This window comes from Mauremys reevesii, linkage group 9, assembly GCF_016161935.1.
Source record: "Mauremys reevesii isolate NIE-2019 linkage group 9, ASM1616193v1, whole genome shotgun sequence".
Taxonomy (NCBI): domain Eukaryota; kingdom Metazoa; phylum Chordata; order Testudines; family Geoemydidae; genus Mauremys; species Mauremys reevesii.
This window is the reverse complement of record NC_052631.1, coordinates 6302938-6328638: the sequence shown is the minus strand read 5'-3', so window position 1 is coordinate 6328638 and position 25701 is coordinate 6302938. Positions and strand designations below refer to the sequence as shown.

The window sequence follows — 25701 nt, the reverse complement described above, 5'->3', positions numbered from 1 at the left end:
CTCCCTGGGAGTGCCTCACTTTGTGAAGACTGTGATAGCAAAGTATGACAGTCTCAAGCCTCCTGGTCCTGGGGGTAAGGGGTTAAGACTCAGGAGACCTAGGTGCAGGTCCTAGCTCTGACACAGACCACTTGCATGACCTTGGGCAAGTCACATCTCTATGTGCCTCCGCTCCTGTCTGTAAAATGGGAAGGACACCTCCCTGCCTGCCAGGTGCAGGTGAAGATGGAGTCAGGTGTCAGCGAGGAACTCCGATAACCCAGCCATGAGGGCCGTGTCAGCGCCCAGCTAGCCTAGACAGTGCTTGCCCATGGCTGCTCCAAAGCCAAGACTCGACTCCTACATTAAATCAGCATTTAATTTGTTCCAAAATGCACTTTTTTATGTGAATTGCAGTTTAGATCTCAACCCTGCCCTCCCCTTAAAAAAACAAACAAACAGCCTCCAACCTCCCCCACGAGGTACAAGTCCCCTGAAGTTAGCCTGTAACAAATATCAAACACAAAACAAAGGCTGAAATGCTTTAGAATCACAACAATGTACAAAAAAAAAAAAAGGAGTAAAATACAACCTGAAACTGTTCAAGTTCAGAAAGGCTAGTAAAGTCCATCGCTTCAGCAAGGGGATGTCACTGCCACGCCTGTCAGCGGGTTCTGGGCCACTGGCCTGCCACCAAGCCACAGCGGCTCCTCTGCCACACCACACGTCATCTCCAAGGAAGATTTACGGGATTATGCTTTAAAGATTTCAGGAAGGGAACAATTCACAAGCAGCCCTGGGAGGATGCAGACACACTGAGAAGGAACATGACTTCCAGTAGGTCCCCAGCCACCTGTAACACGGAGAGCTCGAGAGAGAGCTGCTTGCTTCCTCCTCGCCGTGCTGAAGCCTCACCGCTGTAGCCTAGTTCTTTAAATCAGCGGCAGATTAAAAGGCTTAAGGGCAGTAAACAGGTAAGTGAACACAGCCCAGCACTGGATCTCACCTTCACAGAGTGAGGGAGAGTGTGAATTAAAACAGAGGGGCCTGGAGAAGGTGGAAGATTTCAATGTAGCGCTGCTCCTGGTCTAGTAATGTTTTGCCTTCCCCTTGGGATTGGAGAGATCTGTGTTGGTAGTTTCCTCTCTCCCAGCCTGGGGCTTCAATAGCCAAGTCCCAATTTTGGGATTCAGCCGGGTGCCATGGAAGACGTTATCTTGACTCTAAATCAGCATGGCAAACTCCTCGCAAGAGGGAGCACGGGCAGGCTGGCCGGGAGGGAGCAAAACCTTCCACAGAGATTCCGTTCCCCTGGTGTCGCAGGCTTTCTGCCCCTTGTGGTAATTATCTCTGGCTGAAAGTCCCTCTTTAAAGGCCTAGGAGAACAGGCGGCATCTTGGATGTGAATGAGATTTGCACACTGTAGCTTAGCCGGTTTGGGGCTGTATTCAAACAGGGCTTTTATATTTGTCAGCCTGGAGAGGACTGGCCCAGAACCCACCGAAAAGGAGACACGGGGCCTGTATCGCTCCTTCTGTCGTCATTCATGGCTGAACGATGGCTACATGGCAGGTTCTAGTGGCGGCTGGAGACCAGCCCTTTGACTTTGGACATCTTTTTTGTGGGCTGCCTTTGCTCTGCGTGGGGAGGGCACTCTCGCTCTGCCAGCTGCTGTTCCATCTCTTGTGCTGATGATGAGGCCGTGGCTTTTAATGTTTTCTTTATGTTTGTGACCTGAGCGAGAAGAGACAGCGAATCAGCATTTGCTTCTTCCACCCCCACTGCAGAGAGGAAGCCCCCTTCCTAAGCACAGGGTGGAAATGCCCTTGAGTTCTAAGAGTAACTCATCGCTGGATACAAATCTCCCCATGCACACACATTAAATCCTCTCAATCTGATTTTATTAGGTGTTGGTATTAACAACCTGTAGATGACCTGACCTGGTAATACTCGATGTTAGACCTGGTTCGGAGGCAATTGCGGGCTGCAGATATCTGCTACTAGACACCAGGAGTAGCACAGTGACAAGCAAGAAAGACTTTCCACTGCCTGACTGAAGGAGGCAGCCATCTCACCAGTCTGCAGACCTCAAGTGTCTGTTTACTGACAGGGAGAAGTGGGGAGGAAAAAACCTCCACACCTAGAACAGCTCTGCAGAGCTAAGGGAAGGGAAAACCATTCGCACCAATCAGCCAACTGATCCACAATTCTCCTCCAAGGTAGGAATGGAGGCTACCCTCAAGACCTGGGGTGTGTTCGGCGAGCAAGCACAGTAGTATGCTCCCCAGGCACCAGGAAGCAGTGGGAAGTGCCACCTGCATGGCACCTCACCCTCCAAACACCGGACCTCAGGGGGTGCCACGAAAAGAATTAGTGAACTGACAAAAACAAATGCAGCCTGAAATGAACACAGAATTCAGGAGTCCAGACTCCCCAGGGCTAGAAACGCCCAGCAAACCAAATGTGTCCTAAGTCTCAGGGGGCAGCCGTGTTAGACTGTATCCACAAAAACAAGGAGTCTGGTGGCATCTGAAAGGCTAACAGATTTATTTGGGCATAAGCTTTCGCGGGTAAAAAACCCACTTCTCCATGCATCTGAAGAAGTGGGTTTTTACCCACGAAAGCTTATGCCCAAATAAATCTGTTAGTCTTTAACGTGCCACCAGACTCCTCAAATGTGTCCTGGGCACCAGTCAAATCACTGCATATAAACAGCTTCAAAAGGCCAGCATGAGCCTGCCAGGATGCAGGATTGCAAGAAATAAACCTCGAGCTAGACTCTCAGGAGGACTGCTCTCACCTTTGCAGTTGTAGTTTTGTTTTCACAAGCAAATATAATTAGCAGAGACTAAAACCATGTGCTTATGCTGCCCTCTGTTGGCCATCTCTGGATATTACAGGATTAGGGGGGAAAACATTTTGGCTCAAATTTTCAAAAAGCGATTTCAGGATTTTGGGTGTCATTTTGGGGTACTCAGGCTGACACATTAAATCAACCAGACTTTCAGAAATTGTTGAGGACTCATCCAGTGAACGAGAAACCTTTATTATGGGAGTTCACGTTGGGTACCCAAACTCACTAGCCAGTTTTGAAAATGTAGTCCCTTGTATCTATTCCTTGGGATGTCAGAGGGCTGTCCACGTTTGCAAGGTTAACAAATGAGGCACTCTCAGTGATGGAAGCAGTTTTCAAACACACTTTTTGCGGCTACAATTTAGGGTTTCTAAGGAAAGAATTTACCACACTTTCACCACTTCAGATGGAATTCAGAGGGATGTCTAGGAATGGTTATGGAGAGATTTTTAACGACATTCCTAGCTTTACAACAAATCAACTATTTTTTCTTATTCCTTCTGGATTTTCATTATTCACAGTGAAAACTAAAGTTGTAGAAACATCAGATTTCCATCATGTTTTGTGTGTTAAAAAATTAGTTTCCTAACAAATCAACGCAAGGAGCTCCCAGCAAGTTTACAAAGGATGACTCAGAAATCCACACATCAGAAGGTCAGTGGTCAAATCTGTCTTAGCTCATCAGTGAAGTTAATATGGTTGTGGAGTGGAGGAATCCAAGTTCTTTCCTAGATGGTGCATCACAAGATTAGCACACCTGCTTGGCATGATTGTCAGTCTCCACCTAGCAGAAGCCGTGGACTGAATAGCATGGAGTGCTGCAAGGTAAGAATTGAGGGACATCGGCAGTGCAGTGCAAAGGAAGGTTACAAGACTCCTGCTCACACTATGTCAGGGGTCAACAACCTTTCGGAAGTGGTGCGCCGAGTCTTCATTTACTCACTCTAATTTAGGGTTTCGCGTGCCAGTAATACATTTTAACATTTTTAGAGGGTCTCTTTGTAGAAGTCTATAATATATAACTAAACTATTGTTGTATGTAAAGTAAATAAGGTTTTAAAAATGTTTAAGAAGCTTCATTTAAAATTAAATTAAAATGCCGAGCCCCCCGGACTGGTGGCCAGGACCCGGGCAGTGTGAATGCCACTGAAAATCAGCTCGCGTGCCGCCTTCGGCACACGTGCCATAGGTTGCCTACCCTTGCACTATGTGTTAGCCAGGCCTCTTAGTTTCTCACTTTAATAAGCACAGAAATTCACCAAGAGAAACTTGAAGGTGTATCTGACACACTCATCACCAGAGCAGACAGGAGTGATTCTACACCTACCTCTGTCTCTACCTGCTGCTGAGTTCGGTTGTGGTTCTCTTTGTACTGGTTGGCTCTAAGCACTTGCTGTTCGATTCCTAACAGAACCGCTTCACACCCATCGCACCTGAAAATGTAACAACACTCGTGTGTTCAATGCTGGACAGTTTGAAAGGGACACTCAATTTGAACAAAACAAAACACAACACAGTTCTGTATGAAAGTTAGGGGGCTTATATTTAACATTAGCAGTGAAGATGATTAGAGCTGAAAGAACTGAGTGGAAAAAGATGTTTTATTCTATTGTTTCAGTGTTTACTTTGTGTAAAAAGGTTTGAACATGCATCTACTCAGTTTTGCTGCTTTGCTGATGGCCAGTCTAGGAGTTCACATGTGTACACGTCCTTGCGCCCTGTAAGAAGATATTTGCCAGCAGCAGCAAAGCCAAACAAAAGAGGCAGCAGAGGGGTGTGAAGCAGGGGCTGGTCCCAGCATGTCTGGTGGAGTTGCTCTATTAGATTCACCACAGAGAAGCCAAAAAACATGTTCAAACCTTTTTTAAAAGTCAGGAATTGCTACGTAAAGGGGGATAGATCAGAAACTGGGGTTTTTGGGTTTTTTTAAGATTACTCAGAAAATCAAAATCACACTGACAAGGTCCCCCTAAGAAATAAACAATCAGGGTGACAAGAACACTCCTCCCTCAATGACAGTTTCAGCTCCCATTCACAGTGGGACGGAATGGAAAGGGATCTGAAGTGGGTTCAGAGTTGCACACCAAGCAATGCAGAAAGATCCAAGAAGCTGCTGCACTCCTTCCTTGTAGTGAGGGGGAAGCAGGAGTGGAGAAGGGAAAAGGGAAAAAACCAAGTGACCCAGGTTACCATACTTCCACAGCTACTTAATCTTTGTTATTTCTAATGCGCCCGTAACAGCTAGGCAATCACTGTATTATGTAGTCAACTGGGAATCAGTCACAGTCCCTGTGGCCTAGAAAAGTGGCAACTCCTTTGGGTAATGAATGAATCTTACAGGACTGAAAGGCAGATTACTGGAAACTTGATAAAAATACACGAGTAACCAGAACAAGATGGTCTCGGCCAAAAGCATGAGGTCTGCTTCATCTCCAGCAATGAAGGGAGGCCTACAGAGATATCTGAAACACTTCAGAGGTGAAGTTTAAAGTACTGTGACTCTGAGATACAGTTTGTTAAGATTTGCCTGAGTAATTCTCATCACCAGAGGATTAGCAGACAAATCTGTCTTTGCTGATCAGAAAAATTAATATGGCAGCAGGAAGGTGTCATTCTACAAGATGTCTGTCTCTAGGTTAAGGCCATGATGTCAATTTGGCATGACTGTAGGAGAGGCCCTAAAGCAAAGAGCCGAGGTAACTACGGTAAGAACTGAGGTAACTTCAGAATCGGAAGCCAGTAGTACAATTGGATGTACTACTATGACAGCATCTGTAAGAAGTACTGGAGAGGGTATCAGGGTTTTTGGCCAGGAGGGACCCTTCGAGAAGTGACTTTGCATGGTGTAAGAGAGCTAATGAATGGAATATGCTGAAACTAAGCTAACATTTGATTCTTACAGGACTCAGAAAAAGCCAGGGCAAGCTATTTCCTTTGAGATATTCCTAAAAGGCAAATCAGACAAGGTGGAGGAGCCTCCTGCCTCACCATTCTTGGAGTGTTTTAACAATATTACTGATGTCCTTCTTCTGAATGTCTCTGCCGATACAGAAATCCACCTCCAGCACCTGGTTGCGCTGATCCAGTTTCCCCTGAATAATGTCTGTATACACAGCTTCAATGATTAGATCTTCCAGCTCCCTCAGATTCCTCATGTCCAGGTCTTTGAGCAGCACAGAGTAAGGAATGCACTAGAAACAGGAAATCCAAGAACAAACAGTCACTTGTGGGTCCAGAATGGAAAGCTGAGCATAGTCTGGAAGTAGGGTTAGTAGAAGCTTGCAATCAAACAAATATTTATTGTACACATCCTGCTGGTAAACAGCAAGTGGGAAAGTATCAAATTGTATCAAAGGAAGCAGATACTATTAGGTTACGTCACACACAAGACATTCCTGTAAGCCTTTATTACAATAAGTTCTGGGGAGTGGGTTGGGGTGGCAGCACTGCGGAAGGTAAAACGGTCAATTCCCTCCTCCACCCAGAACTGACAAAGATTTTCAAGAGGTAGATGGGTGAGTGGGTCCCGCCTCCATTAGCCAATCTGATTTCTCCTCCCAGAATGCCCATTTCTCGCTCTTTATAGAGCTGTTCAGCCATTCCAAGCTCTCACTCCTTGGAAGTCGTTCATAAGTTACTGAGTCCCATGAATACAGGGGAGCACTGTACATTGCAGGTAATTTTCCAGTCACAGGTTTTCCAGAGCACACATGCAGCCTAAAGCAAACCCGAGTACAATACTTGGATGCCACTTGCAGAAATGGCTGGCATTACTTAGCCAAGATTTCTATATTTTACCTTCATTCTGGCAGCCAAGCTTACAATAGTCAAGTGTTTCAGCTTGTTCTTCTGGGCCCCCGTTAACTCTGGCAGGTTATCCTTGTTTGCTGTTCAATGTAAAAAAAATTGAGAACAAAGTTACGGATTTTCCTTCAAGAATTAAACAAAACCTTCAGATCAAAGTCTTTGACTGAGTTGCACCCCAGAAGTCAGTAGCACTAAGTACTACCCCTGCTACGAAGGGGTGCTATTGAGAAGACAGTGCTGCCATAAGTAACAGCTGGACCATACCCAAGGAGAAACAGAGGCAGAATTAAAAAGAAAGTCAATTATTAACTGTTCTAATTCCAAAACCAGAACCACAAAAATACAGAACATAATTCACATGTCTACAGGTGAAATCCTGCCAAGACATATGGTTAATATTTTGTTTCCAAGACCAAACTATTTGTCCTCTTTCAGCAGGCTCATGCTAATAAAACCTTGGACTTTGGTTTCACCAGCTGTAAAATGTGGATGATACTTACTTCTTTGAAGCACTTGGGAACCATGCATGAAAGTGTCAAACATCAGATTCATGGAGAGAAGAGACATTATTAATCTAGATTCTTCTATGGCCATTTTATCACTGCAGTATCCACATGCTTCTAGAGTATTCACGGCTGCTTTCAAAAGCAAAGGCGCTCTTTGGAATATGTGTGTTAATGAAAGAGTTAGTATTTCCGTGACACTAAGGTTATCTTATCCATCTCACCCAATTCTTTTCATTTCCTGTACCCATTTTTATTTGGAAGGCAGTGATTACTCTCTCCCTTACTATCTTACTTTTCAATAGAACCTTCCATGGGAAGGGGAAGCTTAAGTCAAGGATATTAGTGAACATCCCTACTCTTACAAGTCATGCCCCAGGATCTAACACCCATGCAGAGCAGACTGGTCCTCTAACTGGTCACATCCTAGAGACCCACAGACTGCAAAGAATTCATGAAGCTTGTACTGGCTCCATATCTACCGGAGCTTTCACCCCAATACATCTACTAAAGCTGTTCTCCAGATTTTACAACTCAAGTGCTCAGATACTAAAGGTAATAAAGGTAATAATTGGAGATATACCAATCTCCTAGAACTGGAAGGGACCTTGAAAGGTCATTGAGTCCAGCCCCCTGCCTTCACTAGCAGGTCCAATTTTTGCCCCAGATCCCTAAGTGGCCCCCTCCAGGATTGAACTCACAACCCTGGGTTAAATAGGCCAATGCTCAAACCACTGAGCTATCCCTCCCCTCCACTACTGTGATGGGCATCAATGACATCCTGGACAGAATTATTTGTAAAGCATTGTGATACTCTGGATTCAGGCTGCTGCTCACAAATATTAATACTGCACTGCACCACATCAGAACTGAAGTGTAAGCACAAAGGCACATCAAGGTTGGAATGCACCTTCAGATAGACATGCTATCCTGATTCAGATTTGGTGCCTTTGAAATTATATACAAGTGGCTATTTCCAAGGTGGCATCCTGGTGGACATGTCTTTATTTTGCTTTACCACATGAAGAGGTTATAGAAGCCTAGGAGCAAGATAGGTCTGTTGCATGACACCTTTCTTGAGTACAGCCAATGGTTTCCAAGCAAGAAGGCTCTCTGGCCTGTTTTAAGGCTGGACTAGAAAAGCTGTTCCTTTTTTAGATTAATCCCTTTGTAGCTAGTTTCTCAGTATTCCAAAAACACAGCAAAGCCTAGACTACAGCACAGGTTTAGTTCCTGCCAAGTATCTCCCAAACAAAGATGTTTAAGACATTCAAGAAGAGAAAAACAACTCAACCCAGTCAAATTGTGACACTGATAATTAATCTTCTAAGAACCCACTAGTAGATGCAGTGCTTTTATTTAAACAGATACGAGAGGCCAGTTTCCAAAGACAGACGTGCAATTGTGTGTGAAAAGCACATGCAACTGTGTGCCTAATCTGCATGCAAAATTATCACAACCACCAAATCAAACTGGACTTTTGCACATAAAAATGGACTATTTGTCTAACAGCCTATGTGCACACACACAAATACTGTATTTGTGCACACACAGTCACTACACAAAACATGATACAAACCTTGTTTAACAAGTTTCAATTCAGAATGGATTTTCAAGACTAGGTTACAAACCCCTGAAAGGGGAGATTCTCTAATGGGTACCACTCTAATTTCAAAAGAGATGGAGAGTTTGTCCTCTGCAGAATAAGTGTCTTTTGAATTTTAGGAAGAGAGCGTGAATACCAGTGCAAGTCAATTCATGTCACAGTGACTCAGCCCAAGAGAGGCAGGTAAAATGCCCACTCTAAACGTCTAGACCAGCACGTAACAGTCTGGCTATTGCTGTTCTTCCATAGTCAGATGAAAAAAAGATTTACATAAGAACGGCCATACTGAATCAGACCAAAGGTCCATCTAGCCCAGTATCCTCTCTTCCAACAGTGGCCACTGCCAGATGCCCCAGTGGGAATGAACAGAACAGGTAATCATCAAGTGATCCATCCTGTCACTCATTCTCAGCTTCTGGCAAATAGAGATGAGGGACATCATCCCTGCCTGTCCTGGCTAATAGCCATTGATGGACTTATCCTCCATGAATTTATCCAGTTCTTTTTGGAACCCTGTTATAGTCTTGGCCTTCACAACATCCTCTGGCAAGGAGTTCCAGAGGTTGTCTATGCATTGTGTGAAAAAAATACTTCCTTTTGTTTGTTTTAAACCTGCTGCCTATTAATTTCATTTATTAATTCTAGTTCTTGTGTTATGAGAAGGAGTAAATAACACTTCCTTATTTACTTTCTCTATACCACTCATGATTTTATAGACCTCTATCATATCCCCCCTTAGTCGTCTCTTTTCCAAGCTGAAAAGTCCCAGTCTTATTAATCTCTCTTCATATGGCAGCCATTCCATATCCCAAATAATTTTTGTTGCCCTTTTCTGAATCTTTTCCAATTCCAATGTATCTTTTTTGAGATGGGGCAACTACATCTGGACGCAATATTCAAGATGTGGGTGTACCATGGATTTATATAGAGGCAATATGATATTTTGTGTCTTACTGTATATCCCTTTCCAAATGGTTCCTAACATTGTTAGCTTTTCTGACTCTCGCTGCAAACTGAGGGGACTTTTTCAGAGAACTATCCATAGTGACTCCAAGATCTCTTTCTTGAGTCTAAATAGCTAATTTAGACCCCTTCATTTTGTATATATAGTTGGGATTATGTTTTCCAATGTGCATTACTTTGCATTTATCAACACTGAATTTCATCTGCCATTTTGTTGCCCAGTCACCCAGTTTTGAGAGATCCTTTTGTAGCTCTTCACAGTCTGCCTGGGACTTAACTATCATGAGTAGTTTTGTATCATCTGCAAATGTTGCCACCACACTTTTTACCCCTTTTTACAGATCATTTCTCAATATGTTAAATAGGACTGGGCCCAGTACAGACCCCTGGGGGACACCACTATTTACTGTTCTCCATTCTGAAAACTGACCTTTTATTCCTACTTTGTTTCCTATCTTTTAATCAGTTACCAATCCATGAGAGAATCTTCCCTCTTATCCCGTGACTGATTACTTTGCTTAAGAGCCTTTGGTGAGGGACCTTGTCAACGGCTTTCTGAAAATCTAAATACACTATATCCACTGGATCCCCTTGTCCACATGCTTGTTGACCCCCTCAAAGAATTCTAGTAGATTGGTGAAGCATGATTTCCCTTTACAAAGAACATGTTGACTATTCCCCAACAAATTATGTTCATCTATGTGTCTGACAATTTTGTTCTTTACTATAGTTTCAACCAGTTTGCCTGGCACTGAAGTCAGGCTTACCGGCCTGTAATTGCTGGGGTCATCTCTGGAGCCATGTAATGGTGCAGACCCACCACCATGGTGCCTCCTGCTGGTCATTCTGTGAATTAGCTCTCTTGGCCCACCAGGGCACCTTTTCCTAGCAGTGTCTCACTTGCTGTTACTTCCACTTCCTCCACCGTCTCCACCATCTAGACCCGCGTCGCTCCCGGACTGCGGTGTCCTCTTCGGGACACGGCCCTTCAGCTGTGCCCCTCTTCCTGCTTTTGGGGGACAGGCGGCCCTCAGTCCTTCTACTTGCCTTAGTAGCCAAATGCAGTCTCTAATCTAGCCCCTGGCTTCAGGGCCTACTTTCCTGGGCCACTTCCCCATAGCCCTAGCACCTTCTCTGCCCCTTTGTGTTAGGGCCCCAGTCTAGCAGTCATCAGCCTAGAGCTCGCCCAGCCCCTGCTGACCCTGCCCAGCCCTGCTCTGTCTTAGGTGCTTCTCTCTCTCTAAGAGCCAGTTCTTCTCCCTTTGCCCTCGAGGGACAGACTGCCTTCCTCTCTGCCCTGCAGCCTTCTTATAGGGCCCAGCCTGGCCCTGATTAGCTGCTTTCAAGCCTCCACTTGATTGGCTCCCACTAAGCCCTTCCATGATTGGCTGGGACTCTGCGCAGCCTCTTTGGCTTTCTCTAACCCCTTCCACACCAGAATGGGGCAGCTGCCCCACTACAATCCCTTTTTAAAAATTGGCGCCACATTCGCTGTCCTCCAGTCATTTGACTACAGTTAGTAGTGCTGCAATTTCACATTTAAGTTCCTTCAGAACTCTTGGGTGATACCATCCGGTCCTGAGGACTTATTCCTGTTTCATTTATCAATTTGTTCCAAAACCTCCTCTAATGACACCTGAACCTGGGACAGTTTCTCAGATTTGTCACCTAAAAAGAATGGCTCAGGTTTGGAAATCTCCCTCAAATCCTCAACCGTGAAGACTGATGCAAAGAATTCATTTAGTTTCTCCACAATGGCCTTACATAAGAACAAAGAACGGCCATACCGGGTCAGACCAAAGGTCCATCCAGCCCAGTATCTGTCTACCGACAGTGGCCAATGCCAGGTGCCCCAGAGGCAGTGAACCTAACAGGTAATGATCAAGTGATCTCTCTCCTGCCATCCATCTCCATCCTCTGACAAACAGAGGCTAGGGACACCATCCTTACCCATCCTGGCTAATAGCCATTTATGGACTTAACCATCATGAATTTATCCAGTTCTCTAAAAACGCTGTTATAGTCCTAGCCTTCACAACCTCCTCATGTAAGGAGTTCCACAAGTTGACTGTGCGCTGCGTGAAGAAGAACTTCCTTTTATTTGTTTTAAACCTGCTGCCTATTAATTTCATTTGGTGACCCCTAGTTCTTGTATTATGGGAATAAGTAAATAACTTTTCCTTATCCACTTTCTCCACATCACTCATGATTTTATATACCTCTATCATATCCCCCCCTTAGTCTCCTCTTTTCCAAGCTGAAGAGTCCTAGCCTCTTTAATCTTTCATCATATGGGACCCTCTCCAAACCCCTAATCGTCCTTGAGTGCTCCTTTAGCATGGTTTTCCCCACCACAGGGATGTTAAATTTAATTATATTATGGTCACTATTACCATGTGGTCCAGCTATATTCACTTCTTGGCCCTGATCCTGTGCTTCACTGAAGACTAAATCAAGAATTGCCTCTCTTCTTGTGGGTTCCAGGACTAGCTGCTCCAAGAAGCAGTCATTTAAGGTGTTAAGAAACTTTATCTCTGCATCCCATCCTGAGGTGACATGTACCCAGTCAATATGGGGATAGTTGAATTCCTCCATTATTATTGAGTTTTTTGTTTTAATAGCCTCTCTAATCTCCCTGAGCATTTCACAGTCACTATCACCATCATGGTAAGGTGGTCGGCAATATATCCCTACCGATATATTCTTATTATTCAAGCAAGGAATTACTATCCATAGAGATTCTATGATACAGTTCGGTTCATTTAAGATTTTTACTTTCATTTGATTCTACGCTTTCTTTCACATATAGTGCCAATCCCCCACCAGCATGACCTATTCTGTCCTTCCGATATATTTTGTACCCTGGTATTACTGTGTCCCATTGATTATCCTCATTCCAGCAAGTTTCTGTGATGCCTATTATATCAACATCCTCATTTAATATGGGACACTCTAGTTCACCCATCTTATTATTTAGACTTCTAGCACTGGAATATAAGCACTTTTAAAACGTGTCACTTTTTAGCAGTCTTCCATTACAATTGAATGATGCAGTTGAATGAGACTTTTTTTCATTTGACTGTTTCTCATCAGATCCTACCTGTATTTTATCTTTCATACTCTCCTCCTTACTAGGACATAGAGAATCTCTATTAGTAGATCCTCCCCTAAGGGATGTCTCTGTCCGAACCATGTGCTCCTCCGCACATATTGGCTTTCCCCCAGCCCTTAGTCTAAAAACTGCTCTAAAATCTTTTTAATTTTAAATGCCAGCTGTCTGGTTCCATTTTGGTTTAGGTGGAGCCCATCCTTCCTGTATAAGCTCCCTCTTTCCCAAAAGTTTCCCCAGTTCCTAATAAATCTAAACCCCTACTCCCTACACCATCGTCTCGTCCACGCATTGAGACTCTGCAGTTCTGCCTGTCTAACTGACTGCACATGTGGAACTGGAAGCATTTAAGAGAATGCTACCATGGAGGTCCTGGACTTCAATCTCTTACCTAGCAGCCTAAATTTGACCTCCAGGACCCCTCTCCTATCCTTCCCTATGTCATTGGTACCTACATGTACCATGACCACCGGCTCCTCCCCAGCACTACACATAAGTCTATCTAGATGCCTCGAGAGATCCACAACCTTCGGACCAGGAAGGCAAGTCACCATGCAGTTCTCCTGGTCATCACAAACCCAGCTATCTAACGATTGAATCACCCATTACTAATACCAGTCTCTTCCTAATAACTGGAGTTCTCTCCCTCAGAGAGGTATCCTCAGTGTGACAGGATACCACATTATCATCTGGAAAGAGGGTCCCAACTATGGGTTCATTTCTCTCTGCTCCAGTTCGATGCTCTCCTTCCCTGAGACCTTCATCCTCCTCAACAGCACAGAGGCTGTCAGACCGGGAGTGGGACCATTCTACTGTGTCCCAGAAAGTCTCATCTATGTACCTCTCTCTGTCTCCCTTAAACCAGCTCAACCACCCTGGTCTCCAAAGCCCATACATGGTTTCTGAGGGCCAGGAGCTCCTTGCACCGAATACACATATAGGGCAGGTAATCATACGTGCTGAATTGGGTGCAATAAACTGGGTAGCCCCCAGTCATCCAGAAAGCCTCTGACAGACAGAATTTTACCCTTAGATCCTTTCAACCTGCCACATTCATGGAGACATCACACACTTGGGTAAGTCAGCTACCTTGAGCTTCCTGGCTAGAAAAAATGAGAAGCTGCAAAAGCTAGTTCTGAAGAGACTGCATTACCCCCACTCACAGCCCATTAAATTGTCACCAGGTTCTTAGAGCATTTGCAAAGTGCAATCTCTTACCTACGTAATCTGGATACGTTCCGTAAGCAAACAGGTTCAGCAACTGGAAATAAGCAGCATTAGGCCCTTCAGCAAGCTGAAGAGGAGGAAAGCAAAAGAAATCTTACGTAAGCCAATAATGACCAATAGGATATTGGTATACAGCTTCTCCACAGTGTTCGCTTTAATTCCACACAGAATATGTAACTTTTCAAAAATACATAAAAGAAGGGCTATTTTCAGTTGTCAGAGGGTTGGACCTTTCCAAAGTCATGTAATCAGCACTACATTTCAGTAGTTTAGAATCAGGATGATACAACCAATTCCATGTACACCGCTACCCTGATAAAACATGACCCGATATAACACGAATTAGGATATAATGCGGTAAAGCAATGCTCGGAGGGGGGGGGGGGGGCTGCGCACTCCGGCGGATCAAAGCAAGTTTGATATAACACGGTTTCACCTATAACACGGTAAGATTTTTTGGGTCCCGAGGACAGCGTTATATCGTGGTAGAGGTGTATTAGAACTTGAGTTTAGTTTATAGAGTCAGCTGCTTCATGCAGCATCTTAAGAGAGAAAATGAAAAATGTGTCCCCTTAAATTCAGCTGTGTATTCTTATCACATGACAGATGAGCAGATTATGGTGCTGGCTGGTTAAGAATCCTTACTGGACACTGGGAATCTGAGACAGTTAACCTGCAAAACCACAAACAATCTCCAAGCAAAGCAAGTTAGAGCATTTTAAGTTATCTGCCTCAAAGTTCTGTACATCCTCTGACAAGCAAATATTGCACAGGAACAACAGCTGTTACACTAGCCTGGGTTGGTATTTCAGTTCTCCTAATCTGCATGATTTGCTGCATGAAAAAACTGGGAGGAAACTTTTGATGGCATTTTTGTCCATGCACAAAAGCCTGTTTGGAAAGCTGAGCTTCCTGAGTGCCATGCTGCCATAACTGCAATCAGCAGAGGTGCTGGAGCTAGATCTCACTCATTGTAAGAGACAGGGAGCTGCTAACAGAGTGTTCTCTAGGAGGGCTCTGGGATTCTGAAACTTGCTCCCCATTTTCCTCTGACACAGCCCAAACGTGGTGATCTTCTGGGCATGCTGCAAAATACATGTGTGACAGGAGTTTTAGAGAAGGCTAATGGTATGCTTCCCAGAACAATGACGGAATATAAAGGAGCTTTTTTGCTGGTGGCTGGCTGGCTGAAATAATAGTTTAAATGATTATTTTAGTGTTGCTGAAATTTTATTGTATTAAGAGTCACAAGTTAGGAAGCCTGGAGCCTTGCATAGGCATCATTTTATTATTTAAATCCAAATAAATACATATGAGAAAAGTGATCCCCTCATGTATACCAGATCCTCACAATTCTCTGTAAATCTGTCATTTTGACTCAGGGCTTGATAGAAGCATTGGAAAACTGTGGTAAATTGTGTCAGGCTTTCCCCAAGATAGTAGACTAAGATGGCAAAATCTCCATGTGCATGGAAATTCCTAGGAGATCCCTTAAACTGAGGAGTGGGGGGTGGGGGAGAGAAAAGAGATAGAAACGTAACTCTTACCTCTTGCACGTTTGTTAACTCCAACAGCTCGCCAAAGACATAAACCCCAGGAGCCTCTAGCACTTGGTTTATCAAAGCAGTCAGAGCTGATCCGTTGGTGCCTTTGGCTAATAAAATAAACTGCTCAAGAAGATTGCAGGACGGTTTCTGTTCTCCTGCCATTCTAGGTTTTTCAATCTGCCAAAAAATAAATGGGTTTAATGACTCTTTCCTCCATCTTTGTGCAAAGCGCTGCTTAGAAGTGGATCAGGAAGCATGTCCAGGATGGTAACATTCCACACTTAACTTTGCCTTGTTTTTTATGATAATTCAGTGCTAGTGATGAGTGCAAGACTAAGCCCAGGAGGCCAAAGTCCTATTTAGCCACAGAGCAGCAACAGCTCAGGCACTAGCTTTAAAAGTGTCCTGCACACTGTCCTGCCAACGTGCCTCACCGATGCCCTGGAATGGTTCCTCTAGGACTAGGAAGGGGGGTTCAGATTCCATGGCCAATTCAGGCTTTCAATTCTTTTGAGACTGCCAAGTGGTGACAACACTGGTGGAGGGTTTTGTGAGACTCCTTCCACTTCACAACTCATTACACAGCAAACGAACAGCAACTGATTTAACCTATATATAATCCACTTACATAGGCTTGTATAGTGCATCTTTCCCAATAGTATCTGAATACCTGTCAGTTAACAAGGCAGGAAAATAGAACTCCAACTGCTTTCAGAGCCAAAGAGGGGGAAATGAAAAAGCTCTGTCACTAGTTTACTTGGTTACAGTGTATTTTTGCCAACAGAGCAGAGTTACATTGATTTGTGTTAATTACAAGGCTTAAATGATTTAAAAAAAAAACAAACCTCTCTTTATAAAGGTAAATCTTTGTCTTCAGTTCTGGTCCAATACATTTGACCTGTTTCTTCACTCTGAGCATTATAATTTGGGCTCTGAAATGTCAAATCCAGTTACCAGCTGACAAGTTCAGAAAATAAATAAATGTGGTAAATTACAAGTCATGTGCAAGCTACAGTGAACTTGATCTCCTAAGCCCTGAATCACTATTGGACATGATTTTTTCATGTTATATTTACAAATGACATATTCTGGTGACAATTTCAAGATCTTGTTGTTAACCTTTGTCTGCATTAGTCCCACTAGGGTTCTGGGTGGGCTTGTACTGCCTACACTGAAGCACAGGCTGCTGCAGCTTTACTACTCCACTATCCAAGCAAGTTAGGTTAAAGTTAGCTCACATAGGTCTACTTGAGCTGCCATCACACTCTGTGTTGGCAATATAGTTACCCTGTGTCTGCAAATACATCTAAGGGGTAAATCAGTTTTATCATCTGCTTTCACAGAAAAGGAAACTGAGGCACAAAGCGGTCAAGTGACTAACTCACGATCACACAGGGAATGTGATAGAACTGTGAATGAATGTAGATTTCATGGCTCCCAGGCATTTGCCTTAAGCACAAGACTATCCTCCAAGGCACTACAAGTGCTGAATGTGTTGTACAAGATTATGACAGAGTAGGTATTCCTGGTCCTGTTGTGAAAGTTGTGCAAAGTCTCCACCTCTTTTATTTTTTAAATCACAGGTGACAGAAGCACCATAGTGATACTTTCTGGTTCCCAGGTATCATTTGAGGCTACCAGATTAATACTAAATAGATTTTTTTTTAGCCTGATGAAAAGCAATTGCTATGTAGATGAAAGAAATATTTTAAGGTAATTTATCAAAGGACAATCAGCATCACAAATGCAGCATGAAATTATGGCTGCCCTATATGAAACATTCCCTTCCTCCAGCTCATTTTTGTGTGACCTATGAAACAGCATAACTTTGCACTTATGTACTTTCATCAGTAGCTCTCAAAGTGCTTTCCAAGACTAGGTAAGCATTATTATCCGCATTTTACAGATAAGTAAACAGACTCGAAGGTGAAAGAGTTAGCTCAAGAACATCGGTGAGAGATGGATACTGAATCCAGATCTTTTGACTCATTTCCAGACCCTAGACAATGGGTCAGGGCTATCTTCCTGGAAGAAATTGATCATTTACCAATTTTGCTGGATTCTTTCTTTGGATCTGTTCTGTTGTCCACACTCCAGATTGCACTTTTCCACACAGCCAGTTATGCACACACTTTTCTGGAAGTGCCATCCCCAGGAGCAGGTTGGTAGCACAGAAGCAAATGGCAAGCCTGGCATGAGTGGCCCGGTGGAAAAATCATTCATTATTTCTTCTTCAGTTTGCTAAGAACTGAGGAGGTAGCTAGGTTTTGTTTTCAGTTCAAATGAGCCTGGAAAGCCATACACCCAGTATTTTCACTTGCACAGTCGCACTTGTCTCACAGTCACATTTCACTTGTTCATACCCTGTTTTTGGTTGTCTAGGCTGGTGCACAACAGGATTTTTCCACCCTATTTCTCAAACTTCACATTTCAGGTACATTTTTATCTTTCCAATACAAAACCATGCATGTTTGCTGCCTGAAAGCTCCAGAGACACAGGTGCAGTACTCACTGCCTAGATTTCTTCCTTCCACAAGTCCTAAGGCAGGGTCAAGTCAAACTGACCCTCAGGAGTGAAAGGAAAAAGAACATACAGATTTCCCACAGCAACATACTATCCAAAGATCAGAGCATCTAGGGCTAGGGTCAGTGTGAGTGCAAGGGAGAAAGCAGGGGGTTTCCTGGATGTAGCAGGCAAACCACTCAGCACAACAAGGGTTAAAGCTGAATGTACAGTGCATCTTCTGTGTAGAACTCTTTGCCTCCAACAGGAGGAGCATAACAGAGGTCTCTGCAAATGTCCACGTGTTTAGACCATAATCAGAAACTAATTCAAACTGGCAAAGGGCTTTTAGGAAAATAAGGAGTCCTGGAGACAGAAACCTCTCATTGCACAGGACACATAAATATTAAAGGCGGACTCAAGTTACAGAGCTTACACCTACAGTCAGACAAAGCTACCAATTCACACCAAGCACTGGTGAACGCACCTTTCACTGAAGGCAACAAGAAAACTGCTAGTTTACACCAGAGCACATTGACCCCGCCTTCTCCACCGAAGTCGTAGAGAGTGAAAGTGTAGGTGGCAAGAAAGATCCTCTCTCCACCCCGATGTAGATGGAAAGGAAGGGGACAATGAAGATCCCAGAGACCCATGCGGGGTCCAGTCAGGGAAACCTCTCTCCCGGGCAGCTCAGGGGAGTTCAGGGGGCGCCCAGTCAGGGAGAACCCCTGGCCTGGGGTATGTTAGAGAAGAGAGAGGTCCGGGGGAGCCCAGTCAGGGAGTCCCTCCCCCGGGTTAGATTAGAGAAGGGAGGGTCCATGGGGGGCCCAAAGGGAGATCCCCCCGGGGTGGCTCAGAGAAGGGAGGGTTCATGGGGGGCCCAGCCAGGGAGACCCCCGATAGCTGTGAGGGGGCGATGGGAGCCCAGACAAGGGGAGCTGCGGGGGAGGCCTCGTCCCCTTAGAGAGCATCGGGGGCCTGGAGCCGGGAGAGCCCCGGCAGCCATGGGGGTGCTCGGGGGCGGGGAATGGAAGCGCGGGCGGGGAGCCCCCTCGGGCCGCCCTAGAGCTGTGAGAGCGGGGGAGTTTACCTGCCTGCTCCGGCCGCCTCCGTCCGGCTCCCGGCGCCTCCCCCGCTGCTCCTCAGGCCGCCATGACAGCGGCGCCGGCGTCCTGCGCTCCGCTCCGCTCCTTCCCCCGGCCCCCGCCGCCCGCGCGCCGCGTTCCGCCCGCCGGCCGGGCCCTGGGACAGGGCAATGGGCGCGCGCCCCGCGGGCCAGCCTGGGTCACGGCACAAGCGGGGCCTAGCGCCGGCTCGTGGCCAGCATTTGGGCAGGCCAAAGGTCAGGCTGGGGCAGGGTCAAGGGAGCTGACAGCTGAGCGTTACTGTGTAGGTCAGAGGTCAGGCTGGGGTCAGAGGTCAGATCAGGGTCAGAGGTCAGGCAGGGGACAAGGTCAGGGTAAGACATCTGAGTGTTCTTAGAATCATAGAATACCAGGGTTGGAAGGGACCTCAGGAGGTTCTAGTCCTACCCCTGCTCAAAGCAGGACCAATCCCCAACTAAATCATCCCAGCCAGGGCTTTGTCAAGACTGACCTTATAAACCTCTAAGGAAGGAGATTCCACCACCTCCCTAGGGAACCCATTCCAGTGCTACACCACCCTCCTAGTGAAATAGTGTTTCCTAACACCCAACCTAGACCTCCCCCACTGCAACTTGAGACCATTGCTTCTTGTTCTGTCATCTGCCACCACTGAGAACAGCCGAGCTCCATCCTCTTTGGACCCCCACTTCAGGTAGTTGAAGGCTGCTATCAAATCCCTCCTCACTCTTCTCTTCTGCAGACTAAATAACCCCAGTTCCCATAGCCTCTCCTCGTAAATCATGTGCCCCAGCCCCCTAATCATTGTCGTTGTCCTCCACTGGACTCTCTCCAATTTGTCCACATCCCTTCTGTAGTGGGGGGACCAAAACTGGACGCAATACTTCAGGTGTGGCCTCACCAGTGTTGAACAGAGGAGAATAATCACTTCCCTCGATCTGCTGGCAATGGTTCTACTAATACAGTTCAATATGCCGTTGGCCTTCTTGGCAACAAGGGCACACTGCTGACTCATATCAATTTTCTCGTCCACTGTAATCCCCAGGTCCTTTTCTGCAGAACTGCTGCTTAGCCAGTTGGTCCCCAGCCTGTAGCGGTTCATGGGATTCTTTCTTCCTAAGTGCAGAACTCTGCACTTGTCCTTGTTGAACCTCATCAGATTTCTTTTGGCCCAATCCTCCAATTTGTCTAGGTCACTCTGGACCCTATCTCTACCCTCTAGCGCATCTACCTCTCCCCCCATCTTAGTGTCATCTGCGAACTTGCTGAGGGTGCAATTAATCCCATCATCCAGATCATTCATGAAGATGTTGAACAAAGTGAGCCCCAGGACCTACCCCTGGGGCACTCCACTTGATACCGGCTGCCAACTAGACATCGAGCCGTTGATCACTACCCAATGAGCCCAACAATCTAGCCAGCTTTCTATCCACCTTATAGTCCATTCATCCAATCCATACTTTTTTAACTTGCTGGCAAGAATACTGTGGGAGACTATATCAAAAGCTTTGCTAAAGTCAAATTATATCACATCCACCGCTTTCCCCATATCCACAGAGCCAGTTATCTCATCATAGAAGGCAATCAGGTTAATTAGGCATGACTTGCCCTTGGTGAATCCATGTTGACTGTTTCTGATCACCTTCCTCTCCTCCAAATGCTTCAAAATGGATTCCTTGAGGACCTGCTCCATGATTTTGCTGGGTACTGAAGTGAGGCTGACCGGTCTCTAGTTCCCTGGGTTCTCTTTCTTCCCTTTTAAAAATATGGGCACTATATTTGTTTTATTGTTATTTTATTTTGTTTTAGCAGGGAACAGCACACAAGGACAGAGAGGAGATAGAGTTTAATAAAGTTATATGAGAAAGTAGGGAACTGCCAGGCAGGCAAAAATGCCAGGTTAATTAATTAGATAAGTTGCATGGGAAATGAAATGGGAAACCAAAAGGGCCATGCATGAAAAGTGTGTGTGTTAAAAAAAAAACAATCAGCAGCAATGTAATGTAATGTGTGTTGACGTTACTAATATAAAAAAGCTATATAATATATATGCATTGTAATAATAAATAAATTCAGCTGCAATCATATTATTTGTTTGTGTTTTTATCCCCCCGCATGCAACGCAACATATTTGCCTTTCTCCAGTTGTCTGGGACCTCCCCTGATTGCCATGAATTTTCAAAGATAATGGCCAATGGCTCTGCAATCACATCAGCCAACTCCCTCAGCACCCTTGGATGCATTAGATCTGGACCCAGGGACTTGTGCACGTCCAGCTTTTCTAAATAGTCCTTAACCCAGTGATTCTCAAACTTTTTTACTAGTGACCCCTTTCACATAGCAAGCTTCTGAGTGAGACCCCCCCCTTTTATATATTTAACACCGTTAGAAATGCTGGAGGCAAAGCAGGGTTTGGGGTGGAGGCTGGCAGCTCGTGACCCCCCCATGTAAGAACCTTGCAACCCGCTGAGAGGTCCCAACCCCTAGTTTGAGAACTCCTGCCTTAACCTGTTATTTCACTACTGAGGGCTGTTCATCTCCTCCCCATACCGTAAAAAGAACAGGAGTACTTGTGGCAGTCTGGGAGCTGACCTTGTCTGTGAAGACCAAGGCAAAAGAAGCATTGAGTACTTCAGCTTTTTCCACATCATCCGTCACTATGTTGCCTCCCTCATTCAGTAAGGGTCTCACACTTTCCCTGACATTCTTCTTGCACAGTAATGTAGGTGTGTAATCACTTGGGAACCTATGTTTAGGGTCACGTACTGATCTGGCAGGACATGGGCCAGTTTAGTTTCCACACTATGAGACTGCAGGGGGAAGTTAAGTCATAGCCCAATCCCTCCTCTGGTAGCTTGGGGCCCTAAAAATTACAAAACTTGTCCTGTTCTGATCTCAGATAATCTCTCAGTTAACCAAAATGTGGGCTGGATAAAATAGCAGCTACTCTGCTGGACAGCCTGCTAATGAAAATTCAAGTTGCTGCATATCTTTGCTGGCACACGACTGCATATTACACTAGCCTGTCTCTGCATTGATGACAGGGCATTGAAATGTTCTCCGTCACTCTCCCAGAGTAGGATTCTTGTATTTTTCAATAACCTTGTCCAGGGTTGAGCAGACGGGCAGAGCCAAGTCATGGTACAAAGAAACAGCACTTGTCAAACCAAAATTTTGGTACAGGACTGTTTTTAGGCTACCAGACTTAGCACCATCCCTTAATTCACCAAATCACTAATACTAGAAGAGAACTGACAGTCATCCAGTCCGTCTCCTGCACCATGACACGACAGAGATGGGAAATTAAATATTCAGTTTTCACTCATTTTGTGTGCCTCAGTTTCTGTATGGCAGACCTGAGGCATATTGTGCCTAATGTTCAGGACTCACAACTCCTATTGAAATCCTGAGAACCTATGAAAATCAGACACAAGAGCCCAATTAAATGGGAATTAGGTGCCTTCATACCTTTAAGCCAAGGTATCTCAAGTTGGGCACCCAGAAACTGAGGCACACAGAACTAATGAAAACTTCTGAAAATTGTGTCCTTATTTTTTCCTAAAGTAACTGCAGTAGTTGATGGTGGAGGAGCGTCAGGAACAACAATGGTCAGAATAAGAAATGGGGAATCTGAACTCCTAGGTTTGTTTTCCTTGTCAGCCAGAGACTCAGTGTGTGACAATGGGAGAGTCATTTCACTTCTCCATGCTTGTCCCCTGATCTGTAAAATGGAGATAGTAACAATTTCATACTTCACAGAAATCTGGATCTCTTACCTCAGGAAATGAGTAACTTTCACTGAAGTCAGTGGGAATTACTCATACCCTCTGGTGGGAAAATAAGGCCCCTAAAGGTATTACGAAGCTTAACTAATTCATGTTTGCAACACACTTTGAGATCCTCAGATGAAAGATGCTCTAGGAGAAGCAAAGAACTTAATATATCTTAGCCTTGGAATATCTCCGATGAGTGAAATTATGTCTTGGTACTTATATGATCCCAAACACCCTCTTATTTGAGTGTTCTTTAGCACCAGTGTTTTGGACAGAATAAAGATGTTGACGTAAGAGAAGAGAAGGGTACAATAATTAAGACGGCAGATCACCAAAGTGTGGACAAAGGTTATAGCAGTGGGATCAGTGATGAATGTGTGCAGCTAGGTGATAGTAAAGAGGAAAAAGTGTGATGCTAGCCTGCTTGATTTCACTGGGCTGCCTGAGGGATTGGGAATAAATTTCCAAGAACCAGACAGCAATTGAATTTCAAGATCATGCTTTTAGCCAATTGTCCTTCCCCTGACCCTTTCCTCTTTGCAACTGATGCAGCTCTTTTGTTCTCAATCCCTTTTTTGAAGACAACTGGACACTGACCAGTTTAGTTTATGCTCCAGTCATGGGATGGGAGTAGGAGGAGATGGGGGGTGGATGATGGGAAGGCAGGACTAATGAAACAAACTGACTTATCGAGTGGGGAGTCAACAAACCCCAGATGAGGATTTACAGTACAGAGTTGCATACAATACATAGAAAGTTCTACCTGCTGTGTTCTTATAAACTAAGCAGGACGGAGTCAGGATGGAGCGATACCTCAGACCAGCAGTTCTCTGAGGCCACAGCACACCACAGAATGTAAGGTCTCATTAAAAACAAATGATGTTTCTTACCCTCGTAGTTGTGTTGCAAAGAAAACCGTGAATGTGAAAGAGCGTGGCATAAAGGGACCTAGCTATGTTTTGTTTGGTGTGATAGTTTGGGGAACCTGTCTGTGTAATATATGAATTCCATTTGATATTATGGACTCTATGTTTAACTATAATCTTCCATCTGATGTTTGCAGTCTTGTAGCTGTGTGGTCCCAGGACCTTAGAGAGAAGGGGGTGAGGTAATATCTTGGTCTAATAAAAGATATTACTTCACCCACCTCGTCTTTTCTGTTTTATGGCAGAAAACAATGTCTGAGAAACTGAAGCAGGGCCATCAACAATTGACCAGTCTTGCCCTGGCAGGACAGTGGAGGCTACTAGCCAAGGCACTGATTGTTAATGGCCAGCAATCTCACAGAGGGTGGGAAAATGGAAAAAACCCCAAAGATAGGAAAGAAGGAGCACAAGGTGTTGGAAATTGGTATTAAGAAGAGATGCTCTCAAGCAAACGGGGGTGCACACCGTTGCAGAACTAAAAGACTGAGCAGGAGGTGTGGGAGCAGGAGGAGTCTGGACCCCTGAAGGACACTGACCAAGATCCAAAGGGTTCTCAGGAGGAATGAGGAAATTGAGGGAGGGCTTACATGAAGATATCTGTTGTTTTTCATGTCTGTAACTCACTTGTACTTTTCTATGAGTAAAGTGTGCATGTTTAAGAAGTTCATTTGCAAAACATGGGGGTTCCTTGCTTTAGCTGTCATGTGGTCCTTGAAGGGTTAAACTGTAAATTGGAGTGTCCACAAGGGTAGAGCTCTGGAGACAGCTTGCATAAACTACTGAAGAGACTGGAGGGGGTTCAGCATTGGTTTTGGGGCCCAAGGCAACTGGACCATGGGGTCCCACATCCCAGAGAAGGGGTACCAGAGTGGTAGTCTGCACCTCAGGGGTGTGCCTGAGAGGCCAGACTTACGGACAGTGTATGGATGCTGCTCAGACCCAATTGGCTTGGAAGCACACAAGGTCCAGAGGTTGGGTCCAGTACAGCAGCCTGGAATTTCCACAAGGGGGAACCAGCAGGGCTGTAACAAATGGTGCAGAGCCTCAATGAAAACATGGTTATGTCTCATCTGCACTGTGAGATAGAGCTGCCTTTTAACCGTATCATAAGTAGGTCCCGCAACACAATTTATTTTTCACTGTACTGAGTCTGCAGACGGTCTGAAACAATAGCACTAGAAGAGGAGTGAATGGCCCCATTTGTCTTAAGGGGTGTTGATTCTGAAACCTAGTGCTGGAAATATACATGGGAATATTAATTTCTAGTTATTTGCCATGGATTATTTTTGCAAACACATGGCACCTACTCTGGGATTGTGGATGGAGCCTGAGGACAAAGGCTGAATAGGATAGCATCACGCCCTCCCAAGCTGACCCTATACAGATCAGTCCGGATGGCCTCTTGATTGGATTGAATCCTGATATCTCCTGCCTCAGCTGCACAGCAATGTGGCTGGATGATGCTGAATGTGGAGAAATAGCTCAGCAAAGCTCCAGTTTTAAAAAATATACAAAAATGTCCAGCTGTCTCTTTCCCCTTTTAAACTGACTCTGCTATTACAGCCCTTTGCCTCCGCCCACGCTGCTGTCTGCATCCAGCAAATCACAGGTTTACTCTTTTAATCCCCATTTTATCTTTTAATGTCGGCATTATCCTTTAACTCACATCATCTCCTCCCCTCACAGCACTGCAGCCGGGGTCCTCTTTAGACACTGGATAATTCACCTTGTTTCCCATCAGTGCCTGGCAAAGAGCCTGCTTGTAAATCTGTAGTAACGTCACCAGTCAGTTGGGCCGTGG

At 45.0% G+C, this 25701-nt stretch overlaps 1 protein-coding gene across 4 annotated transcripts; it reads right to left on the bottom strand.

Annotated features, from left to right (window-relative positions):
- Positions 1–507: 507 nt before the first annotated feature.
- Positions 508–25701, bottom strand: COPS7B (COP9 signalosome subunit 7B). 4 transcript variants are annotated; one of them, XM_039489943.1, is made up of 7 exons: positions 25567–25701; positions 15596–15772; positions 14040–14115; positions 6632–6720; positions 5822–6024; positions 4161–4266; positions 508–1713 (listed from the first exon to the last, which is right to left on the bottom strand). In XM_039489943.1, the coding sequence occupies exons 1-7, from the start codon at positions 25636–25638 to the stop codon at positions 1555–1557; spliced, it is 882 nt and encodes a 293-aa protein (XP_039345877.1). In that variant the 5' UTR covers positions 25639–25701; the 3' UTR covers positions 508–1554. The 4 variants fall into 4 exon arrangements, with proteins under 4 accessions (XP_039345877.1, XP_039345878.1, XP_039345879.1 ...); XM_039489944.1 differs by lacking the exon at positions 25567–25701 and adding an exon at positions 19189–19388; XM_039489945.1 differs by lacking the exon at positions 25567–25701 and adding an exon at positions 19193–19388.

What these genes read in the sequence shown, in the direction of transcription:
- COPS7B (XM_039489943.1), bottom strand. Translation starts at nt 25,638, where the DNA reads ATGGGAAACAAGGTGAATTATCCAGTGTCTAAAGAGGACCCCGGCTGC. An exon ending in CTGTGAGGGGAGGAGATGAT is followed by an intron (nt 15,773 to 25,566) that starts GTGAGTTAAAGG and finishes ATTTTTTGGCAG; the next exon opens with ATTGAAAAACCTAGAATGGC. An exon ending in GTTAAAACACTCCAAGAATG is followed by an intron (nt 4,267 to 5,821) that starts GTGAGGCAGGAG and finishes TTACATTTTCAG; the next exon opens with GTGCGATGGGTGTGAAGCGG.